The sequence below is a fragment of the Siphateles boraxobius genome, unplaced genomic scaffold, assembly GCF_051911475.1.
Source record: "Siphateles boraxobius isolate OS27281-9 unplaced genomic scaffold, OSU_SipBor_1 46, whole genome shotgun sequence".
NCBI classification, from domain to species: domain Eukaryota; kingdom Metazoa; phylum Chordata; class Actinopteri; order Cypriniformes; family Leuciscidae; genus Siphateles; species Siphateles boraxobius.
The window spans coordinates 540,410-562,624 of NW_027509097.1; the positions used below are offsets into that span (position 1 = coordinate 540,410).

At 38.4% G+C, this 22,215-nt stretch overlaps 1 protein-coding gene and 1 long non-coding RNA gene across 4 annotated transcripts in view; one reads left to right on the plus strand and one right to left on the minus strand.

The window, feature by feature from the left end:
• Positions 1-22,215, plus strand: part of dock1 (dedicator of cytokinesis 1) — a 252,549-nt gene that overhangs the window by 51,448 nt on the left and 178,886 nt on the right. For all 3 annotated transcript variants that reach the window (XM_077200233.1, XM_077200232.1, XM_077200234.1), the window contains exons 10-19: positions 104-239; positions 2,936-3,008; positions 5,362-5,441; positions 7,103-7,228; positions 7,715-7,839; positions 9,203-9,301; positions 9,755-9,827; positions 12,809-12,912; positions 13,903-14,083; positions 18,784-18,881. In XM_077200233.1, the coding sequence (XP_077056348.1) occupies positions 104-239; positions 2,936-3,008; positions 5,362-5,441; positions 7,103-7,228; positions 7,715-7,839; positions 9,203-9,301; positions 9,755-9,827; positions 12,809-12,912; positions 13,903-14,083; positions 18,784-18,881 (1,095 nt within the window). The remainder of the gene's footprint in view (positions 1-103; positions 240-2,935; positions 3,009-5,361; positions 5,442-7,102; positions 7,229-7,714; positions 7,840-9,202; positions 9,302-9,754; positions 9,828-12,808; positions 12,913-13,902; positions 14,084-18,783; positions 18,882-22,215) is intronic.
• Positions 1-22,215, minus strand: part of LOC143709691 (uncharacterized) — a 759,555-nt gene that overhangs the window by 36,942 nt on the left and 700,398 nt on the right. The gene's annotated exons all lie outside the window — the stretch shown is intronic.

Consider the following 22,215-nt stretch of genomic DNA (forward strand, 5'->3'; position numbering starts at 1 on the left):
TTTACCCTGATGGGCCTTTTAGTACATGATTGTGCAAGTGCCTGTGCATGTTTTTGTGTGTTTTTTTACACTTATGCTTGTGTGTTGGTGTGATTCTCTCCAGGATCTGGGGAGTGAAGACCTGACGAGGGAGAAAATCAGTTTTGTTTGTCAGATTGTTCGAGTGGGCCGAATGGAGCTCAGAGATAACAACACTAAGAAATTAACATCCGGCCTCCGCAGACCCTTCGGTGTGGCAGGTAGTACCTCACTTTCTGTTTTTTACACATAAAACTCAACGCACACTTAGCATGGTAACCATAGTGTCCATAAAAATAGCACCAAAAATGTACTTTGATTCATTTTCAGATGCTTTTATCCAAAGTGATTTAAGGACCTTTTTGTTGCTATTGACAAATTCTACTTGTTGATCCACAGGAACACCCAACTATTGTTACTACTATTTTATTTTATATGTTTCATTTTTTTAGACCATGATTGCTAATACTGAGTTGCCACAGTTCAACTATAAATGCAAATATACTTTGCAGCCGTTTTGTAATCTGTATTTTTATTTCTCATGTTAATTGTTAGTGATTTGCATACAGATACAATTGTTCAAGCCTTGTATGTAATCAACTGGAAAAATATATTGCTTGTAAGCTTTGCTGAATGTGTTACAGAACGTGACATGCAATACGCCGTAGAAAATGGAATGCACCAATCTTCATACAATTTTGAATTCATACAATTTTAATGCATTGAGAAAAATAATGGCCTTTCCACTGATATGGACGTGTTTTGTCTGCCTGCAGATAAATATGGTTTTATTTCATGTACAATTACAGTATACAGTAGAAGTCTTGAGGTAGTTGGAGTTAAGTGACCCTAATATTTTACCCTAATATTTGTGTCCACTTATCACATTACTGTTTCTAATCCCTGACACTTAGGATTCAACTTCAGTGTCCAGAGCATTACACAATTTATGAATGACTCCTGAAATTGTGTCTTGAGGATAGATGTGATATTACTTTATTAAGCTACTTAGATTTGAGGGTGGTTGTTTACTGGTACAAGTCAGTTATTGTGCACAAAAGGCTCCTCCTGTTGTGAACTCGTACCTTAGTCTCAATGGAAAAAAGGAAATGTGTTTTTCTGTTGTAAATAAATAAATAAGTCCGAACAGGAGAATGAGAGGAGACATGCAGCCTTTGGTTTCAACATCAAACGGTTTTTGAAGTGGGATTTTTAAAGTGTCTCTCTCTCTCTCTCTCTCCCTCTCTCCTCCCCCTCTCTCCTTCCCTCCATACTGTCATTAGTCTTTATGTGGGCCAGGAAGGTAGAGGCAGAACCTGCATGTGCAATGTCACCTTTAATGCGTCACATACAGAGACAAGCCAACGCTTCCATTATGGCTCATCAGTTTCCTGTTGCCTGCTGTAAACTCAATCTCAGCTCGGCCACTCCTGCACACGAGGCCAAATGGCCATTTAGAGGCGATGTTCATGTGTTCAGTCAGTAATAGCTGCTGGTTGACAGCTTATCTAGAAAGTTTTGGCTGCTCTCACCTTATAAACCACAAATTTAAACTCCCATGATTCTTTCTGTTGTGCTTTACTATGTTTTTTCAGTGATGGGATGAATCTTACAGATACATATTAAGGTCCTATTACACCCTGAAATTAAAAGGGGAAAAAAACATTTTGCATAAAGAAAACGAAGTAAAATGTGGGATATCATTTTCATGACAATTTAATTTGGATTTTCACACACAGTTCTCATTTCTGCTATGTGAGGAAAAGTCATACAGTAATAAAAATTATTTTATTTATTAAATTAATTGAATTAAATGCAGTAGTTACTCCCATGATGTAATATATATTTATTTATTTAAGTAGTATGCCACTTTTTTTGCATTATAGTAATGGAAATGTTGTAGTAGAAATAAATAATGGATACATTTTTTTTCGGAGAAAGTCATTTTAATTAAAGCCAGCTTAATACTTAAAAATTTTGAAATGGGAATTTGCTGGGACAGTGTGTTTTAAATTACTGACCCTCATGTTGTTCCAACCCCGTAAGACTTTCATGCATCTTCAGAACACAGTTTAAGATATTTTTGATGAAATCTGAGAGCTCTCACTCATTCATAGGCTGCTATGTAATCTCATTCTGCCGGCCCAGAAAAGTTAGTAAAGACATCGTTAAAATAGTCCAAGTGACTACAGTGGCTCAACCTGAAGTTTATCAAGCGCCTAGAATACTTTTTGTGCGCAAAAAAAACAAACACTTTATTCAACTATTGATTTTCTTCCGTGTCGGCCTCTGACGTGAGTTCACGACGCATGCACGAGAACTGAGAAGATGACGCTCACGATCATTTGATGGGAAAGTGTAAAAGGTAAGCCATTAATTTTGCGCCATTGGTTAGCCACTTTTACGTTTTCTCTTTGGTTTCTCACGATTCGGACATCCAGGAAATGCACACTTTAGAACCATTTTAAATACTACATTGAGAATAAAGTAGTTTTTTTTTGCGCACAAAAAGTATTCTCGTCGCTTGATAAACTTCAGGTTGAGCCACTGTAGTCACTTGAACTATTTTAACGATGTCTTTACTAACATTTCTGGGCCGGCAGAATGAGATTACATTGAAGCCTATGAAGGAGTGAGAGCTCTCAGATTTCATCAAAAATATCTTAAACTGTGTTCAGAAGTCTTATGCGGTTGGAACAACATGAGGGTGAGTAATTACTGACAGAATTTTCATTTTTGGGTGAACTATCCCTTTAAAGTAAATGGCAAATAATGTCGCAATAGGCAATCTTCAAAAAATCCTAATTTCATTGTTTTTTGGGATGAAATATGAGCTGTCTATTTCTTCTTTTCATGAGTTGTTTTCCCAGGCAGTTTCTCTGCAGATATTATTCTCTTCTCATTCCTCTCTCTGCAGTAATGGACGTCACGGACATCATCACGGGCAAGATGGACGACGAGGACAAGCAACACTTCATTCCGTTCCAGCCGTGAGTATGAGTTCATCACAGCAGTCTTTATGGAGAAGAACGCAACAGGACTGCCTCAAAACCTAGAAAACCGTTGTGACCATTAGAAGTGTGTGAAATGCTTTGCACTAGGTTTTTAGAAAGGACCAATAAAACCACAGGCACCTACTGTAAATAGAAGCTTCTTTTTTAATGCAAAACAAGTGCTAGATTTGTTTGCATGGTGACAAAACAAATCTCACTGACCAATCATATTTGAGGCTTTTAGGTCATCAAACAAAGAAATAGGGATAAAGATTTTTCTAGCCGACTATTAGTGGCACATTTAAACCAATAGTTGACTAATCACACGTTTATGATATCAATTTAATTATTTAAATCGGAGAATAGATGAGTTTCAGGGCTGAGAAAGAATAGCTTATGTTATGTAACATTGCTAACATTGTTCTGCATTACAGAGAGATACCAAACCATAATACGATAATACTGACGGGAAAAAATAATGATTATAAATGTGTTAGGGAAAAAAAAACTGGAAGCGGACTGTCTGAACATTTGAATAATTTATTAATAAACTTGTGATTTCTGTGTTTGTGTCGGCTCTAAAGCTGAAGTTGATGATGCTGATAATCATGTCCGCAGTATAGTGGACGCGCATATAAAGAGAGATGGACGTTTCATATAGATTACGTTATCCGAGAATATTTGTTTTCGATTTGAATTGGTTCATTTAAAAGTAGACATATTTATTATGCCTGTGAGGCAAGTACACACACTGATCTGTTTGTCCAAACTTTAGTATTTTAAGTTCTTTCTGCTGTTATCAGTAAAAAATGCAAGTGATTTGGACGGGGCCTCTGGGTTAGCGAGTAAGGTAGTTTATGAGGTATTGTGTAGTCATACCTTTTATTTTGTGGCATAAGAAAGCTAATTTGAGTGTAAGTTTGTCTGTGTCTGTTTTCCTGATTTCTGCTATATTATCTCAATGCTCTGTGTATTTATTCTTTGAACACAACACTTTGCATACACTCTTATTCTGTAGGAGAGCCATACGTTCCTCACATTCTGTCACTAAATAAGACTACACTTCAGTCTTTCTCTGCTTTGCCACTCTCACAGTCTAGCTGGGTCACTCACACTCAGAGAGGAATGAAAGAGTTTGTTGTAAATTGTGGGGTGTTTTAAAATGGGTGCTGTCACTTTAAGCAGGTTTTTGATTTGTAGCAGCGTATTTGTGACTTCAGATTAGCTCCGTTCCAAAATCCAGTGAACTATTTTGCTGTCTTTTGCTACCAACATAGAAAGCTACCTTTTAAGACCGCATCCTAACCTCATAGTGACTGAAGTAAATTAGCCAGATAATTATTATAAATGTTTTAATTCATATATAATATAAAATGTAAAATTTATTTTACAATGTTATATAATAATAATAATAATAATAACACTAATAATAACAACAACAACAATAATGGCAATAATATTCGGCCAGATACTCATGCATACATTTTTATTAACTTGAATTAAATAATTGTACAATATAATAATACTACTAATAAAAAATTTGCCAGGTGATAATACATTAATTTAATTAAAATTAATTATATAATTAATTGAACATTAATTTATACATAATAATAATAATAATAATAATAATACTAATATGGCTGATAATTATAATAACTTATTATTTTAATTAAATTGAATATTTCTTTTTGTTATATTACAAAGACAAATATTAATATAAAACACTATTTAATATTGTCATTATTATTTTGTATTATATAAATACAAATGTATTTTTTTGAAATGTATGTAATTTATAATCAATATTCATTTAGCTTGTCCACCGTCTTGGATGCATTTTTTACTATAACTGAGATATAATAAATGGTAATATAACGTTGCTGCCTTATAGTTGAGATCTGTCATGTCTTTAAAATGCAGTCTAGATAGGCAGCCCACTAGGTTTTGGAGCAGAGCTAGTGTGTATTTTTAGACTCAGCTTCATCTGTGTTTGGGTGAGATGGAGGGTCATCTCGTAAATTACAGCATCTCTTTGTGTCTCTCCTGTCACCCATCCCGCATTACTGTTTGCTAACAAAATGGCTTTTGTCCCTGTCATGGTATCGGTATCACTGTTTGGTGTCTTCCCTCTCTCTCTCCCCTCCTCTCGCTTTCTTCATCCATCTCTTTTTCTTCTGCTCATGTCCACCCTTATCTGGATCTCTGTGGCTACTACTCTTCTCCTCTCTTTCTCTTCCTTCTCTCTCTCCTCTCCGTTGGCGTGTTGCCTGTCGTGTGTGAACTCCAGGCTAGCGTTGGATGACGCCATTCGCCACAGGCAGCTGAACATCTCCCGTTTTTCACCCAGGGTGGCGGGCGAGAACGACTTCCTTCAGACAGTCATCAACAAGGTCATCGCTGCCAAAGAGGTCAATCACAAAGGTCAAGGTAAAGGTCACTGGGCCCAAAGCCTGCACTTGGGTGAACATTAAACTAAGGCCCTATGATTTCCATTACGCAGCAAATTTAATTTAATAATTGTTACACATTCATTTGCTTAAATTTTAAAAGATTAATCAAAATAATATTTAATGCCTTCAAATGGTTACCACCCTTTTTAATAATAAATTTGTATTGAATCAAAAATCTGAAAAAAATAAATAAAACGGACAACACAGAATATCTAAAAAATAAAACAAAACATATCATAAGGCTCTATTATTGTAAAAAAATTTTCAATTATGAAATTTTTAGTTGAATCAATTCAATTGATTATACTTGCTTTTTTAGTATTATGTTTTAATTGTACCACTAAAACGAAGAATTTCTGATTTCATAGGGTCCTTAATTTATTTTTTGTTAAACTTTTAATTAATTAAGTTGTATAAGTTTTGTGTTTTTTCAATTAATTGTATTTTTAGTACATTTTAATGTAAATCAGAATCAAGAATACTTAAAACAGAAAACAAAGATTTTTTTTTAGAAAAAAATATTATTTGGGAAAAAATTAAATGTTTTATAGGTCCCTACATTACCCAAGGTTTTCTGATATCTGTATGGTAAATGAATATTCCTGGTATGAAACGAAGCTGGGATGGTTATTTGACTGATGTTACTGAGCTGCAGTTTAATTATGTGGCCTAGTTTAAGTTTGAGAAGTTAAAAATACAAGATTTTAAAAACTGATCTGTGGAGATTGAGACCGGGTTTGTCCCAGATACGATCAAACTGTGTGTCAGGAGAGTTTCACAATCTAAAGGCGCCTGAATCGTACAAATGACAAAGTTATTGAGCAACATTAATTGAAGTTGAATGGGGTTTATCAAGCATGAGAATTTGTTCATGCCAAGGAGAATGGGAACCGAATATGTTACGACACAAGGTCTGTCTGGATGCACTGGTGTCAGATAACATCACAATCCATCACCACAAATACAATCCATCCTTCCTGCGATTCATCAGAGACTAGGATGATAAATACATTTATTTATTTTACATATGCTATGTATACTTAAAATTTAGACATTCATTTAGTTTATAGTTTTTCAGTAGGGAATGACATTTATTTTGCATTACAGTAATGAGATCTTGATGAAATATGCTTAATTGTCATTAAAGTAATGTCAGTGCAAAAACATGTTAATGGTCATAAGATATATGGTCATAAAAAATATAATTGTATTTTGTTTTCCTTTTGAATTTGAGGTGAAGTATTGACCTAATTTTTTTTCTTCATTGGGTTTTATAAGTACATCCGCAGAGTCGTTTCTCATCGAAATTCATAACAGCTCACGTTATTTGCTCATATTGCTCCATTTAGTCTTTAAGGCTGTGATATAAAATATTCCAAGCACAATCCAATAATCTCTGCACCTACAGATTAAATAAGAGTCTCTCTGCCTCCTGCAGGGTGTTTTCTCAGCCATTAAACTAATCCGGTGTTCTTAATTATTTTTTGTAGATCATTAATAATGAGATTTTATATTAAGTTCTTATAAGCTATTAAGCACAGATAGGGAGTGTTTTTGTGTGTCAGTCCTGGAGACTGTGTGTGTGAGAGAGAGTGTGTATGTGTGCATTTAATTCCACTCTTTTCCTTTGGTCTTTAGGTTTGTGGGTTACACTAAAGTTGCTTCCAGGTGATATTCATCAGATCCGTAAAGATTTCCCTCACTTGGTGGACCGTTCCACCGCTGTCGCTCGCAAAATGGGCTTCCCAGAAATCATCATGCCAGGTATCCATCATCAAACTGTAGCTTCTGTGGATATATTTACATTACATCATTGAAAACATTTTTGAATAAGAGAAAATACGAGATCGACAATGAGAAGTCCACCCTGACCATTAATGAAAACTAAGCTGCTGAAGTGACTTGTAATGAACTTGTCATGATGCAAATTAGCATATGACTAACCATATGTTAGTGATGTTATCCCTCTCAGAGTTTTCCAAAGGGTTACTCACATTTTGGCTGTTGTTGATACTCATGGGCGGGGATTGTCAAGAAAAATTAATTTAGTTTACTTTTTACTTGAGAATAAAAGTAAGCAACCACCCAAATTATGACCTTTGAATGTTCAAGCACCACTTGTTTTAGCTACTTTTGTGCATTTTCCTACAAATGTGTAAGATCTGAATTCCAAACGGGGTGTTTTTAGCTGTAGATCATATATTGAGTCTGTTAATAATTGAAACTGAGACTGTGTGCATATTTTTGCAGGTGATGTTCGTAATGACATTTACGTGACGCTGGTTCAGGGGGATTTTGATAAAGGCAGTAAGACAACCCCCAAGAACGTGGAGGTCACCATGTCTGTACACGATGAAGATGGAAAGAAACTCGAGGTAATGTGTGTGCGTGTGTGTGTGTGTGTGTGTGTGTGAGACAATCATTTTAATGAATAATCCAAATTCAATAATACTGAAGCTCAGTCGATAGCATTTTTAGGGATAATGTTGATTACTGTAGAAAATCATTTAGACTTAATTTTATTCATTTTAATGAAAGTAAAAAATAATGAATACATAATATAATAAAAGGCAGATAAACATGATACAATTGCTGACTAACCTTGTCTATGTAAAGTATAGTTGCATATCAAGTAGTTGCACGTTGAAAAGGAAGATTTAAAAATTAAGCAATATGCATATTAACTTTTATAATTGAGCTTTTCCCCCTCTTTCGACATACATGTAGATATATTTTAAGTTCTTTAAAGCAATCCAAGAGGAAATATATAAATGCTAAAAAGTAAGGGTCCAAAAATCGAACCCTGGGGGACACCAGTAGGGACAGAGCCAATCTCAGACCTGAAACCACTAATAAAAAACAAACTGGTGATGATCAGAGAGAAAAGATCTAGTCCAGGTTAAAATGGTCTCAGAGGCCCTGTTTACACCTGGTGTTTTGGTAGATCGGGTCACAAGTGGACAACACTAAATACAGGTGTAAACGGGGTGTGAAACACTTTGAGCTTGTCTACTTTCGACCATTTCCAGAGGTAGTCGAAAACGCATTCGACCAGATTGCTTTCATAGTGTAAACGCTCATGTTGCCGAATGCGTTCGAACGGCATTCTCTCCGCATACTGACCTCATGCGTAAACATTACGGGAAGCCAGACGGGATTTAACCGTTGTCTGCTGAAGTCCCAGGTTTGGTTTGAAGACGAAAAACGTGCCTTGTTTGTGCTTCTTTACTGCCCACATAATCTTTCTTTCTCACATACAGTCAGTCCCTGCGCCTGTAGAGCGGCTGGTCACTTATTGCTCATAATTGGTGCCTGTCAGCTGTAGCATGTGTGTGTTTGTCAGGTTTTGACAGGCCAGGCGTGTGTGTATGTGTATGTGTGTGTGTGTGTGCATGTGTGTTGAATGCCTCACCCTTACTGTGTGCAATGGTAAGAAATAAAATAAAGCATGCAGTTTTTGCTCCTTAGACCAAATGGGCTCCTTATGTTTTCCAGTAGGTAGAATGAAACCTTGTTCTCGGATCTGTCACTTCTGATCTCAATTAGCTTCTGATATTGGCAGGGAGTCAGATTAAATTAAATTCTGTGCAACAATTAGTTTTTTACTGGCTGGTGTAAATGCACAATGACGGAGTGACCAACGTAATGGCCTTTGGTTCCTCCTCTTTTTTGGTTCCTCTGTTTCTAAAAATAATCTAAAAAACAAGAAATGTAATGGTTTTCTTCTTTGCCGTCTAGAACGTGATCTTCCCTGGTGCAGGAGATGAAGGCATTCTGGAGTATAAATCAGTCATCTACTACCAGGTCAAACAGCCACGCTGGTTTGAAACCTTCAAGGTGAGCGTCACTTATACTGTCACATCTAATGTGTACTAAAATAAGATAAGATTAATTCATTTGACTCGCCCACGTGTCAATACAAATATATTCTGGGAATTTTCAGGTGTGCAATTTAAAATCCATGTTGGGATTTTCACTATCTTTAGTGGAGGTTAACAAATGCATAAAATACCATATATTAACATTTATAAATTGGACCTCAAAGGGGAAAAATAAATCATGATTTGACCCTTTTAAATGTTTAAAATCTCATAAATAGACGTTGAACAATAAAGATTAAAGTTCAACGTAAAGGTCACAGTAACTGCACCCTGCTTAAGTGTCTGTTTTAATCCACATTTATGTCTCGTATTAATATTCAAGAGGTTTTTTCCTCCTGCCCTAGTCTCTTTCTAAGCACATCTTATGTATGTGTGAGATCCATCTTGTTTGTGAATTTCTTTGTTGCAGGTTGCGATCCCGATTGAAGATGTCAACAGGAGTCACCTGCGGTTCACGTTCAAACACAGATCGTCTCAGGACTGTAAGTTCAGCACACGTTTACATGCGAGTGCTTTCAGAGCTGTTTAACCAGCGTGTGGCTTACCTATTGCCTGGAAATTCACTCTAGTAAAGTTGAAGTGTGGTTGAGGTCACAGCATGTGCATGACAGCAGCACAATCCGCTGGTGGTGTCGCGCTTTAGACCTCTTTAAATGTTCTCGAGCATACTTTTTCTTTCTCAGTGGGTTATTAAAATAACTTTTGACTATGACGGAGCCATTTGAATCTGAATGAGTTTGCTTTTATTGAGTAGGCTGTTAAGTGTGCATTTGTGGTGCTCAGCTTTACTGTTGCTCTCATGCAGGTTAAGTTATTTGAAGACTACAGAGTTTTAGACTGATGTACAGCTCATCTCTTACCATCCGTTCAACAGAAATGGAATTATACCTTGAATCATCCTAGCAACCACTCAGAATTCAACTCACTAAAAACATTCTGAACACAGAAGCCACTGCATAGCAACACCCTGAGAAACTACAGAATGCTCAAGCAACTCCATAGCTGCACTTTAAATCTTTACATTTTTTTTGTTGTTTTTTATCTTAGCAACAATATTTACCACTGAAACAACTTTTTAGTGGTAAATATTGGTTTAAAACAAGTAACTGCATACTAGAGCCCAAACAACCAACCAGAACTCCCTAGCAGCCACATAGCAGCACACTATATTTTGAATACTCTATTAACCACATGAAACGTAATGCCAACCACCCAGAACACCCAAGTGTTGTCGAGTTTAGCACGCGCAAATAAATGTCATAAGTTCTTTAGAAGATGTAAAAAACTGGTTTATTGTGCAGCTCTGAAGTTGTTTTCTAGCTGTTTGTTTTGTGTTTTGCTGAGAGGGAGTTTGTGAATCATATCGGCTGTGAGTATGCGCATGTTTGAGAATCCTGGAAGGTTGTTTATGGGCCAAGAGACGTCTGGCGTATGGCTGCGGTCATCACATTTAGCTGTGTGTGTTCAACCTTATCCTGGCAGCCGCGTCTCTCCATCTGCCCACCACATGTTGCCACGGCAGCGCCAGGATGAGAGGGGTGGGGTTTTGTTGCCAGGCACTGGTTGCCAGGCACTGTAAAACTAATCATTTAGCTCAAACAGACAAACTGAAGCAAATAAACGTCTCGTCAGCTGATCTGATAATAAACACTGACAGTAAGAGGGTCTCACACATTGTCTCAAGTTTCACACATTGACGGCAGATCTCAGCACAGTTGTTGTTTAAAAATGTGACATTTCAGCACTTCTAGACAATTTTTTATTGCAGGTCTGGACAGAGTTAGTGCAACTAATAAGGATTTACTGTTCACAAGTTTAAGTTTGAAGGGTTTTTTTTGACAGTGAAGCCATAATGTTACAATTTCAAATAAATGCTTTTCTTTTAAACTTTATTTATGAAAGAATCCTGAAACAATATCCACAAAAATATGAAGGAGCAGAACTGTTTTCAACATTGATAATTATCAGAAATTTTTCTTGAGCAGGAAAGCAGCAAAAGCAAAACAAAAACATTAAAATTGATATAGACTTCAGATGAATTATTTCAGATCAATTCAGATTTCCATGATTAACAAGCATTGACATGCTGACATTCGTTTCAGGTTCATATTAAGATCAGTCCAATTTGAAGGAGTATCCATGGTCATTTGTGTTTCGAAACACTGACATTTGAGTTCAGTTCAATTTATAGGGATTTCTGTGATCATCTGAGCTTTTAAACACTGGCATTAAAATCCGTTTTCTCAAACAGATTGATGCTGACAGGCAGTCAAATGTCAGGGAGAATCAGTTGTGGGGATCTTCATCCCTGTCGTACCCCACATGTCTGCCTGTCTGTTTCTTTCTTTCTGATTAAATTTTGAATGTAAAAACATGAACAATCTCATCTCCTCCTGGTTTATTCTGTCTGTTACTGCCAGAGGCTTTCTGCGGTGTAGGGACCTGGTTCCCTAAATCCTTCTGTCCTGGTCATGCAGTGATGATGATGATGATGATGATGATTGTGGTGATGATGATGATGATGGTGATGATGAAGGTCGTCTCATGACCTTTCAACCTTTCTGGCTCACTGTTCTCTGTCAGGGGGTGCTGTGTTGGCTCTGATATGCAGACGGTTTTGAGTTACGAGATTCAATTGTTTGTGTGGTTTTTCCTAGGTTGATGTTGATATTTCCATTTTGGGATGAAGTACGGGATGTTTCTTTTCTGTCTAGAACAGAGAAACTGCTGGATCTCTTGATGAAGCACACAGGCTCTCAGAGGTGTTGTCTGACTGAAATATGCTAGAGATGGTTAGAGTCACGCTGATCTTGAACGCTATCAGATTCTGTTTGATACAGTTGTCGATGTTATGAAAAGAGTAAAAGGAATTTGTTAAGGTTCAGTTTAGATTAAGTTGCAGGTAGGTTTGGGTATCGTTTGAATTTCTTTGATTCAGATTCTTAAGATTCCTAATTTCGATTCGAATAAGGTAAAATAAACAACTTGGATATCGTTCACATTTATTCTAAGTCTTATTGCAAAACATTTTGTAGCTGAATACCATGAACATAAGATTTACAAATACCATAGCAAAAACAACTAGTAACTAGTAACAACTAATATACATTATTAAAGACAAGTAAACAATCAGTAATAAAAAAATAAAATAAAAAATAAACTGTTTTAGTATTTTCCGGTACAGAAACTGTAATCAACTGTAAAATAACACTGCACTTTATAAATAAAATATACATTACTAATGTAGTTACAGAATATATGCAGTCAAGAACAGAGAGTTAATTTTCTCGTTGTCTTTTGTCGTTTGATTAAACTTCTTCTATAGACGGCAGCAGGAATATTAGGCTACTGTCACTTTAAGAGCTGCACGGATCTAATATACTGTTACACATACATTTTCTCTGTCAACTGCTTACATCCACCTAAGACTTAACCGACTGTGTGCATTGTTCTTTCTCTGCAGGCAAGGATAAATCTGAGAAGAACTTTGCTCTGTCGTTTGTTAAGCTGATGAGATATGACGGCACGACGCTGAGGGACGGAGAACACGATCTCATCGTCTATAAGGTGAAACCAACACAATCACCACTGTCTACAGTGCTGTGATCTCACACACACACACACACACACACACACACACACACACACACACACACACACACACACACACACACACACACACACACACACACACACACACACACACACACACACACACACACACACACACACACACACACACACACACACAAGCTTACAGAGATGTGAGTTGTGTGCTGATGCTGCCTCTTCTTTATTGTCTCATTTAACCTTTGACCCCACATCACAATGTAATCATTATGCAATTAAACTTTGTTCATGTATTCAATCTATTCACATCTGCATATTAAATAGCTTCATTTATGCAGAATGTCGCCTGGTCGAATCCTTTTTGAGCTATGAAAATGAACAAATCACCACTTTACCACTGATGTGAAATCGGTTTTTAATGCTTGAGCAAATCTGTCTCTGTAAAAGTAGAATCAAATGTATTAAAAAAACAGTAACACTTTTGTTTAGTGTCCAATTCTCACTATAAACTAGTATCTTATTAGCATGCATTTTTTCTTGGATATTGGCTAAATATTAGTACTTATAAAGCACATATTAATGCCTTATTGTGCATGACCATATTCTACATCCCTTAATCCACCCAATACCTAAACCTAACTACAGCTTATTAATAGTTAGTATGGTAGTTGTTAAGAGTTTGAGGCAAGTTAGTTAATATTGAGAATTGGACCCTAATCTATAGTGTGACCAAAAAAACAAACAGAATATGTGTGTATATATATATATATATATATATATATATATATATATATATATATATATATATATATATATATATATCAGAATATATATATCTGAATATATATATATTAGTTTGTCCAATCAGCACAAACATTTGTTTCAAAAAGCCTAAATAATGTTTTTTACTGACAGCTGTCATTCATTGAAGGCCTTCTTTAGTCTTGTGCAAAAGAGGTGTTGTACTCATGACTGTGTTAATTGTAGGCAGAAGCCAAGAAATTGGAGGACTCCACCATGTACCTGAGCTTGGCCTCCACCAAACCAGAGATGGAGGAAAGAAATCCCTCGTCAGGGAAGAACGCGCAGAATCTCGGCAGCTTCACCATCAGCAAAGACTCGTTTCAGATCTCAACGCTGGTGTGCTCCACCAAACTCACACAGAACGGTGAGACACGTTCTCCCCATCATTTCATCTCATTTCTCTACTCTTCTATCAGTAAAAGTGGCCATAAGGCCACAGCTAGAATAACTAGTGCTGACAAGCCTGTGTTTGCAACCATTCCACTGCAGTAATGTGACATATTTCTGACTAAAACGTCATTTTGAAAGTTTCTGACTTATTCAGGAACCAGTTTTCACAATTGAATTAATTCTCTGATTAAGTCTATCACAGGTAGTTGAAAATAAGTGCTTGTTAATGTCAACCAGTGTTATTTTAGTATAAATATATATATATATACATATATAAATATATAGGGGGGAACTATAACTAAGATGTCAACTGAAGTATTCAAGTACATTTTTATAAAGATTACAAAAACAATACTTTCATTTAGAATCACACAGAATGATCAGAATGTCTAACAAGTAAATAGGGTGAGTTTTGATTTCAAGTTGTTTTCTGATTTAAAGACGAGCTGTGAGGAATTGCAGATGCGGGAAGATTATTACAGTCGGATCACATACAGGATGCAGTGAAGTCCACTGCAGTCCTGACGCAATCGCTCCTTTACTCCCTCCTCTCCTCTTTAAGCATGTGTTTGTTGCTCTATGAATCTTACAGAAGCTGCGTTCCCATCAGCCTTTGCACATGGTGTAGCCGCAGGCATGAATATGTACAGTGGACAGGTTCATGACTGGAGAGCACTGCGTTAGTAAATCTGATGAGTAAGTTACTTAAAATCAGAGATAGATGTCACAGGGGGAGCATATAGTCGTCCAAGTGTAGGCCAATAAAAATAAATACAGGATAAAAGAAAGAAATGAGTCAAGTGTTTCTTTCATCGATTAATCTACACTGCCATAGCAAACAAAGTTATATTGCATCCGAGTTGTGAGCTTGCAGACTAAATTGGTCGTGATAAACCAGGTTAACAAAAAATGCGAAGACAATAGATATATTTTTGAATGTATTTGTCTTCTAGTGGCAGATGATTCATTTGAGCAGTTTGTCAGTGAATCTTTCAGAAAGACTCACAGGTATTGAATAAGTCTGATGAATATCTGAGCGGTGATGTGTATTTTTGAGCGTCCCTGTTTCAACGCTTGCATGAGTTTGGGGGCGGGGCTACATGTTTATCCAACCAATGGCAGACAGAGGAAGTGTTTGGAAAACCTGAAAACACTGATGCTAGTGCTGCAGAGACATTTTGACTTTAAAATGTGACAATAATATCATTTTTTATAGAAATCTTTTGTAACATTATAAATGTCTTTATTGTTACGTTTGCTAAATAAAAGTATTAATTTATTTAAAATCGTACTGACCCCATTTTGGTACAATTTACGGAGGGGTTTCATAGAAAGTTTAAGTTGCATGATTCATTTTTTGAGCATGTTTGTATGAATGATAGTGCCTCTGTCTGCTCTGATAGACATGTTGTAAAAGACTCTTGATTCAGATACGTGCGTCTGCTGAGAGATTCAGGGTCAAACGCGTCCTGAATGCAGAGCAGCCAAGCGTTAGTGATGCCACCATTAAGATTGAGATCCGTGAAGTCACATCATAGAGCATGCTGGGCCTGCAAAGACAAAATATACGTGCGAGGGTGAGATGGAGTGAAGTTGGCATCAGAAATAGCCTCGGTTAGTGCATGTGCTTCAGACTAGAGCAGATGTGAGGAGGAGACGGACCACTGGGTGAAAAATGAGTGCTAGAACGTGCAGCTTTTATTACGAATGCAAGTCCTGACTTTTAGAATAAATGCTTGAGTAAATGCTAAATTCAAGATGTGAACTCTTTATGGCGTGTTTAAGCTGGTAATGCACATTCTAGGATGGACAGACGTCTCTGTTTTTGGTGTCCTGTCCTCGACTGGAGCTGTCCCCATTTTACAGCACATTCACAATAAAAGCTAGTAGAAATGAGATCCTGTTATAGCTATTAATAATTTTCAATATTTTTTTTTAAAGAAAATTTAGAAATGAAAAATTATTTTCATTTCAGTTTAAGTAATTCTGTTGTGTTTTTGTATTTTTTAATGACCGTTTATTCTTTTATACATTTTATGGCAGCTTTATTCATTTTAAGATATTTTAAATGAAATAAAAAATATTTTTTAATTTTATTTCTAAGACACACACACACACACACACACACACACACACACACACACACACACACACACACACACACACACACACACACACCTAAAATGCAAAATATGCCTAATTATCGAGATTAAAGATCCTTTTCTAAAAGCACAAATATAAAATTAGATTTGAAACAATTTAAATTAAAATATGAAATTAGAAATATTTGTTAAACAGTTTTATTATTCATGTTCTCATAGTTATTTTGCAACATGTTTTTGTGAAATCATAATTTTATAAAATATAATACATCATTTAGCTTTTTGCAATTTTTACCATTTACTATTTTGAATAGTGTGATTTTTGGTGAATTGTATTAAAACCAGTTCAAGGTAGTTTGACCCACTGGCATAATAGAATGAATAATAATAATATGGAACCAACAACAATAAAAAATCGGAAGGCATATGAAAATATAGTGTCCTTTTTTAAATTTTATATATAATTACAAGTGAGATTTCACTGCTATTTTGACCAATGATCCAGGAAATGTTTCCCATTCATTCTCTCTTCTTTTCTGTCACTGTTAAGTAGTTAGAAGTAAGTGCACCTTCATTAAACTTCACAACAGTTGCTGATCTTTGATGTAAATCAGCTTGTGCTTCTGAGACACTTTTGAGACACTTAAAAGCGGAGCTAGCAAACACTTGACTGCCGTCAGAATGCCAAGATGTTTTCTGCTCTAATTTCAAAGCTCCCCTGCTACACGAAGACACAAGCAGCAAGAACCATTGATACGCCTCACGCTATGCAGTGTGCATGTGCAATCTGAGAGCTTTATAGGCCATCTTTATCCCCGCCGGACAACAAAATAATTCCTCTCACATAGCGTTATGAGGCAGTCCGTGCCTGGGAATTGATTACAGAGGTGCTAATGACTTGCGTGACTATTAGAGTGTGGTTTTACGTGACCCCTGAGCCACGCGGCCAGTTTAAACGGAGCTTTAATGAAGACCTTTGTCTAAAATCTCAGTTCGGCAGGTAGCAGATGAGGTAATAAGGTCACTAAGGATTCGTCAGATGGAAGACATTAGCATATAAACACAGGTTTTGATTGTTGTAGGCCAAAGAAGCTCTTTCCCCCCTGTGAGGCCTTGTCCATCAATGCCGACTTTGTTTTCTTTTTATATCACATTTTTATATCATATGTTTTTAATATCATATCGAGCCACAGAATCCCGTTCTGTACTAATATAGTAGAAATCCATAGGAAATGCTGGAGCGCTGGTGAATGTGTGTTTTATGGTGGCTGTTTGATTTCTTTTTTTTTGTGCATCCTGGTTTGTGTAAGTAAACTAACTAGACGATTATAGAGCATTCTGAACATAGAAACCTTTCTCGACCAATAAGAGCGGGGATGAGTCTTTTTTTAAATAAAGAAAGGCAGCACCGCTCACTTTTCCAATGGCCTGGCAGCTCTTTCTGTCTCTGATTCTTATTAAACCCACAGGCTGGGGTTGTAAATGTTGGGATCTTTAACTCTGAAACGTCTCTCCCACACAGCCACACTTCCTGCTGATGTGATATGATGATATGAAATCTCTGTCTCTGCTGTTCTTCTGCTCACACCCTCCTCTTTTTTCTTATGCAGCACACTGGACTTTATTCTGATTGGGCAATTGTGGCATTCTGTGGCAGAATATATTTGTTTAATTAATGCTTAATTGATCATTATCCTATGAAAGGGGTAATGGCTTCCTGTTTGATTTTATTTGGTTGAGTAATTGTATTTAATTTTCATTATAAATTATACATTTAGAAAATATATTACTCTCATTATCATTTAACAATATTTAATAATATTTAATAAAGCAGTTATATATAAATTATTAAATTATTTGTAATTGTATTTATAAATTATATAATAATAATAATAATAATAATAGTAATAAGAAACATATCATTTAGATGATTTGTGTCAATTTCTCTCTATGACAGCCCTTCAAAACACAATCCCTTGTCTCGTCACATTACGTAATTTCAGGTCACGGCACTTATTTTCAAATGCTTGCTGGAATGCCTCATTTCAGGTTAAAAAGTCAGTCACTCCTGTTGCCATGACAATCACCATGGGAGCTGCTCAAACGGTGTTGAGAGTTCCCAAGGGAACCATATGAACTGTGCAACTCTCCATTTCTCATACAGGTGCCGAGTGGCACAATGCACATGAGTCTTTCCCAGTGCGTCATCGCTTTAACAGCTTATTCCTGTGTGATAATTCAACCAATAAAGGAAGGCAAATTAAGAATTATTTAAAGAGCATCTGTGACCTCATGAATCATTACGGGTCATTCCCTCTGGCTAGTCTATGAACTTTGATTGATAAACTGCTTTATAGGTCCAGATTTCCATATTCTTCTATAATTTTGCAACAACCGTTAACCGGGATAGAATCAATTTTACCTAAAGCCTGTCGTGGCTTATGGCTTCATCAGCCAGGCTGAGAGCTCATGTTATTCATATGTCTGTTTGTGCTCTGTGTACTAATGAATGTTTAATGTCCAGGTTAGAGAGGTGAGTGTGCTAATGCTGATTTTCATTGCTCTCCTGTAGTTGATCTCCTGGGGCTTCTGAAGTGGAGGTCCAACACCAGTTTACTACAGCAAAACCTGCGTCACCTGATGAAAGTGGAAGGAGGGGAGGTGGTAAAGGTGTGTATGAAGCCTCTGACGGAAAGAAAAACAAACTCTCAGCTTTCATTCAGACTGCCGTCTGGATTCACGCAGAAATGTATGCTACTGACGTAAAATGCTACTAATGTAAATGTTTGAAGTTGGTGTGGAGACTTGCACTTTGATTTAAGAGATGAAATTATGAATGAACTCTCTGCTGTACTTCAAAAGCTTTTTGCTTATTAGATTTTAGTTTTTTTTTTTTTTTTGTGAGGCAACCAGCAAAAAATTGTGAGATATTTATAGAAACTGCATTTCCGAAAGTGTTTTCAGTATGGTGTGTGCTCGGGTCTGTGAAATTATAGAAATGCTATATATGGATAGCACTTGTTTATATTGCAATGTCCTCACTGTTTGCACTCAACAACAAACATATTGTGCGACCAGTTGTAGTCTGATTTGAACAAATTACTCTTATGAACTGGTTCCTTTCATGAATGGGCCTGAAAGCAACATGAATCAGTCTCAGTTATCACTTTAACTCACTCGCGTCACTCCAAAAAGTCACTCACTCACTCACTCAAAAAAAGTCACTCGCTCGATTCAATGCATAATGTACATATTGCCAAAGAATTGCACAAAGCACAAAAAATCAAACAAACATAAAATGCATTCAAAAATGCAATATATTTATTTATACGCATATAAATAGTTCTACTACTATCTCACTCAAGTCACTCACTCTCTGGCTCAGTTAAGTCACTTGCCCACTCACTTCACTTCACTTCACCTCACTTCACTTCACCTCACTCACTTCACTCACTTCACTCACTTCACTCACTTCACTCACTTCACTCACCTCACTCACCTCACTCACCTCACTCACCTCACTCACCTCACTCACCTCACTCACCTCACTCACCTCACTCCACTCACTCCACTCACTCCCACACTCACTCACTCACTCACTCACTCACTCACTCACTCACTCACTCACTCACACTCTCACTCCCACTCACTCCCACTCAATTACTCACTCACTCACTCTCACTCACTCCCACTCTCACTCACTCCCACTCTCGCTCACTCCCACTCTCGCTCACTCCCACTCTCGCTCACTCCCACTCACTCACTCCCACTCACTCACTCCCACTCACTCACTCCCACTCACTCACTCCCACTCAATTACTCACTCACTCACTCACTCACTCATTCCCACTCACTCACTCACTCACTCACTCACTCATTCCCACTCACTCACTCACTCATTCCCACTCACTCACTCCCACTCTCACTCACTCCCACTCTCACTCACTCCCACTCACTCCCACTCACTCATTCCCACTCACTCACTCCCACTCTCACTCACTCCCACTCTCACTCACTCCCACTCCCACTCACTCCCACTCACTCACTCCCACTCACTCACTCCCACTCACTCACTCCCACTCACTCACTCCCACTCACTCACTCCCACTCACTCACTCCCACTCACTCACTCCCACTCACTCACTCCCACTCACTCACTCACTCCCTCCCACTCACTCACTCCCACTCACTCACTCCCACTCACTCACTCACTCACTCACTCCCTCCCACTCACTCACTCCCACTCACTCACTCACACTCTCACTCACTCACACTCACTCACTCACACTCTCACTCACTCACTCACTCACACTCACTCACTCCCACTCACTCACTCACTCCCACTCACTCCCACTCACTCCCACTCACTCCCACACTCACTCCCACACTCACTCCCACACTCACTCCCACACTCACGCACTCCCACTCACTCCCACACTCACTCCCACACTCACTCACTCCCACTCAATTACTCTCACTCACTCACTCACTCACTCATTCCCACTCACTCACACTCTCACTCACTCACTCCCACTCACTCCCACTCACTCCCACTCACTCACTCCACTCACTCCTCCACTCACTCCTCCACTCACTCCACCACTCACTCCACCACTCACTCCACCACTCACTCCACCACTCACTCCACCACTCACTCCACCACTCACTCCACAACTCACTCCACCACTCACTCCACCACTCACTCCACCACTCACTCCACCACTCACTCCACCACTCACTCCACAACTCACTCACTCCCACTCACTCACTCACACTCACTCACACTCTCACTCACTCACTCACTCACTCACTCACTCACTCACTCACTCACTCACTCAGTCACTCATTCCCACTGACTCACTCACTCATTCCCACTCACTCACTCACTCATTCCCACTCACTCACTCCCACTCACTCCCACTCACACTCACTCCCACTCACTCCCACTCAATTACTCACTCACTCATTCCCACTCACTCACTCACTCATTCCCACTCACTCACTCCCACTCACTCCCACTCACTCCCACTCCCACTCACTCACTCCCACTCACTCACTCCCACTCACTCCCACTCACTCCCACTCACTCACTCCCACTCACTCACTCCCACTCACTCACTCCCACTCTCACTCACTCCCACTCTCACTCACTCCCACTCTCACTCACTCCCACTCTCACTCACTCACTCACTCACTCACTCACTCACTCACTCACTCACTCACTCACTCACTCACTCACTCACTCACTCACACTCTCACTCACTCACTCACTCACTCACTCACACTCACTCACTCACTCACTCACTCCCACTCAATTACTCACTCACTCACTCACTCATTCCCACTCACTCACTCACTCATTCCCACTCACTCACTCACTCATTCCCACTCACTCACTCACACTCTCACTCACTCACTCCCACTCACTCACTCCCACTCACTCCCACTCACTCACTCACTCCCACTCACTCACTCCCACTCACTCCCACTCACTCACTCCCACTCAATTACTCCCACTCACTCACTCACTCACTCACTCACTCACTCACTCACTCACTCACTCACTCACTCACTCACTCTCCCACTCACTCCCTCTCCCACTCACTCCCTCTCCCACTCACTCCCACTCACTCACTCTCACTCACTCTCACTCAGTCACTCCCACTCACTCACTCCCACTCACTCCCACTCACTCACTCCCACTCACTCACTCCCACTCACTCACTCCCACTCTCACTCACTCCCACTCTCACTCACTCCCACTCTCACTCACTCACTCACTCACTCACTCACTCACTCACTCACTCACTCACTCACTCACTCACTCACTCACACTCTCACTCACTCACTCACTCACTCACTCACTCACTCACACTCACTCACTCACTCACTCCCACTCAATTACTCACTCACTCACTCACTCATTCCCACTCACTCACTCACTCATTCCCACTCACTCACTCACACTCTCACTCACTCACTCCCACTCACTCCCACACTCACT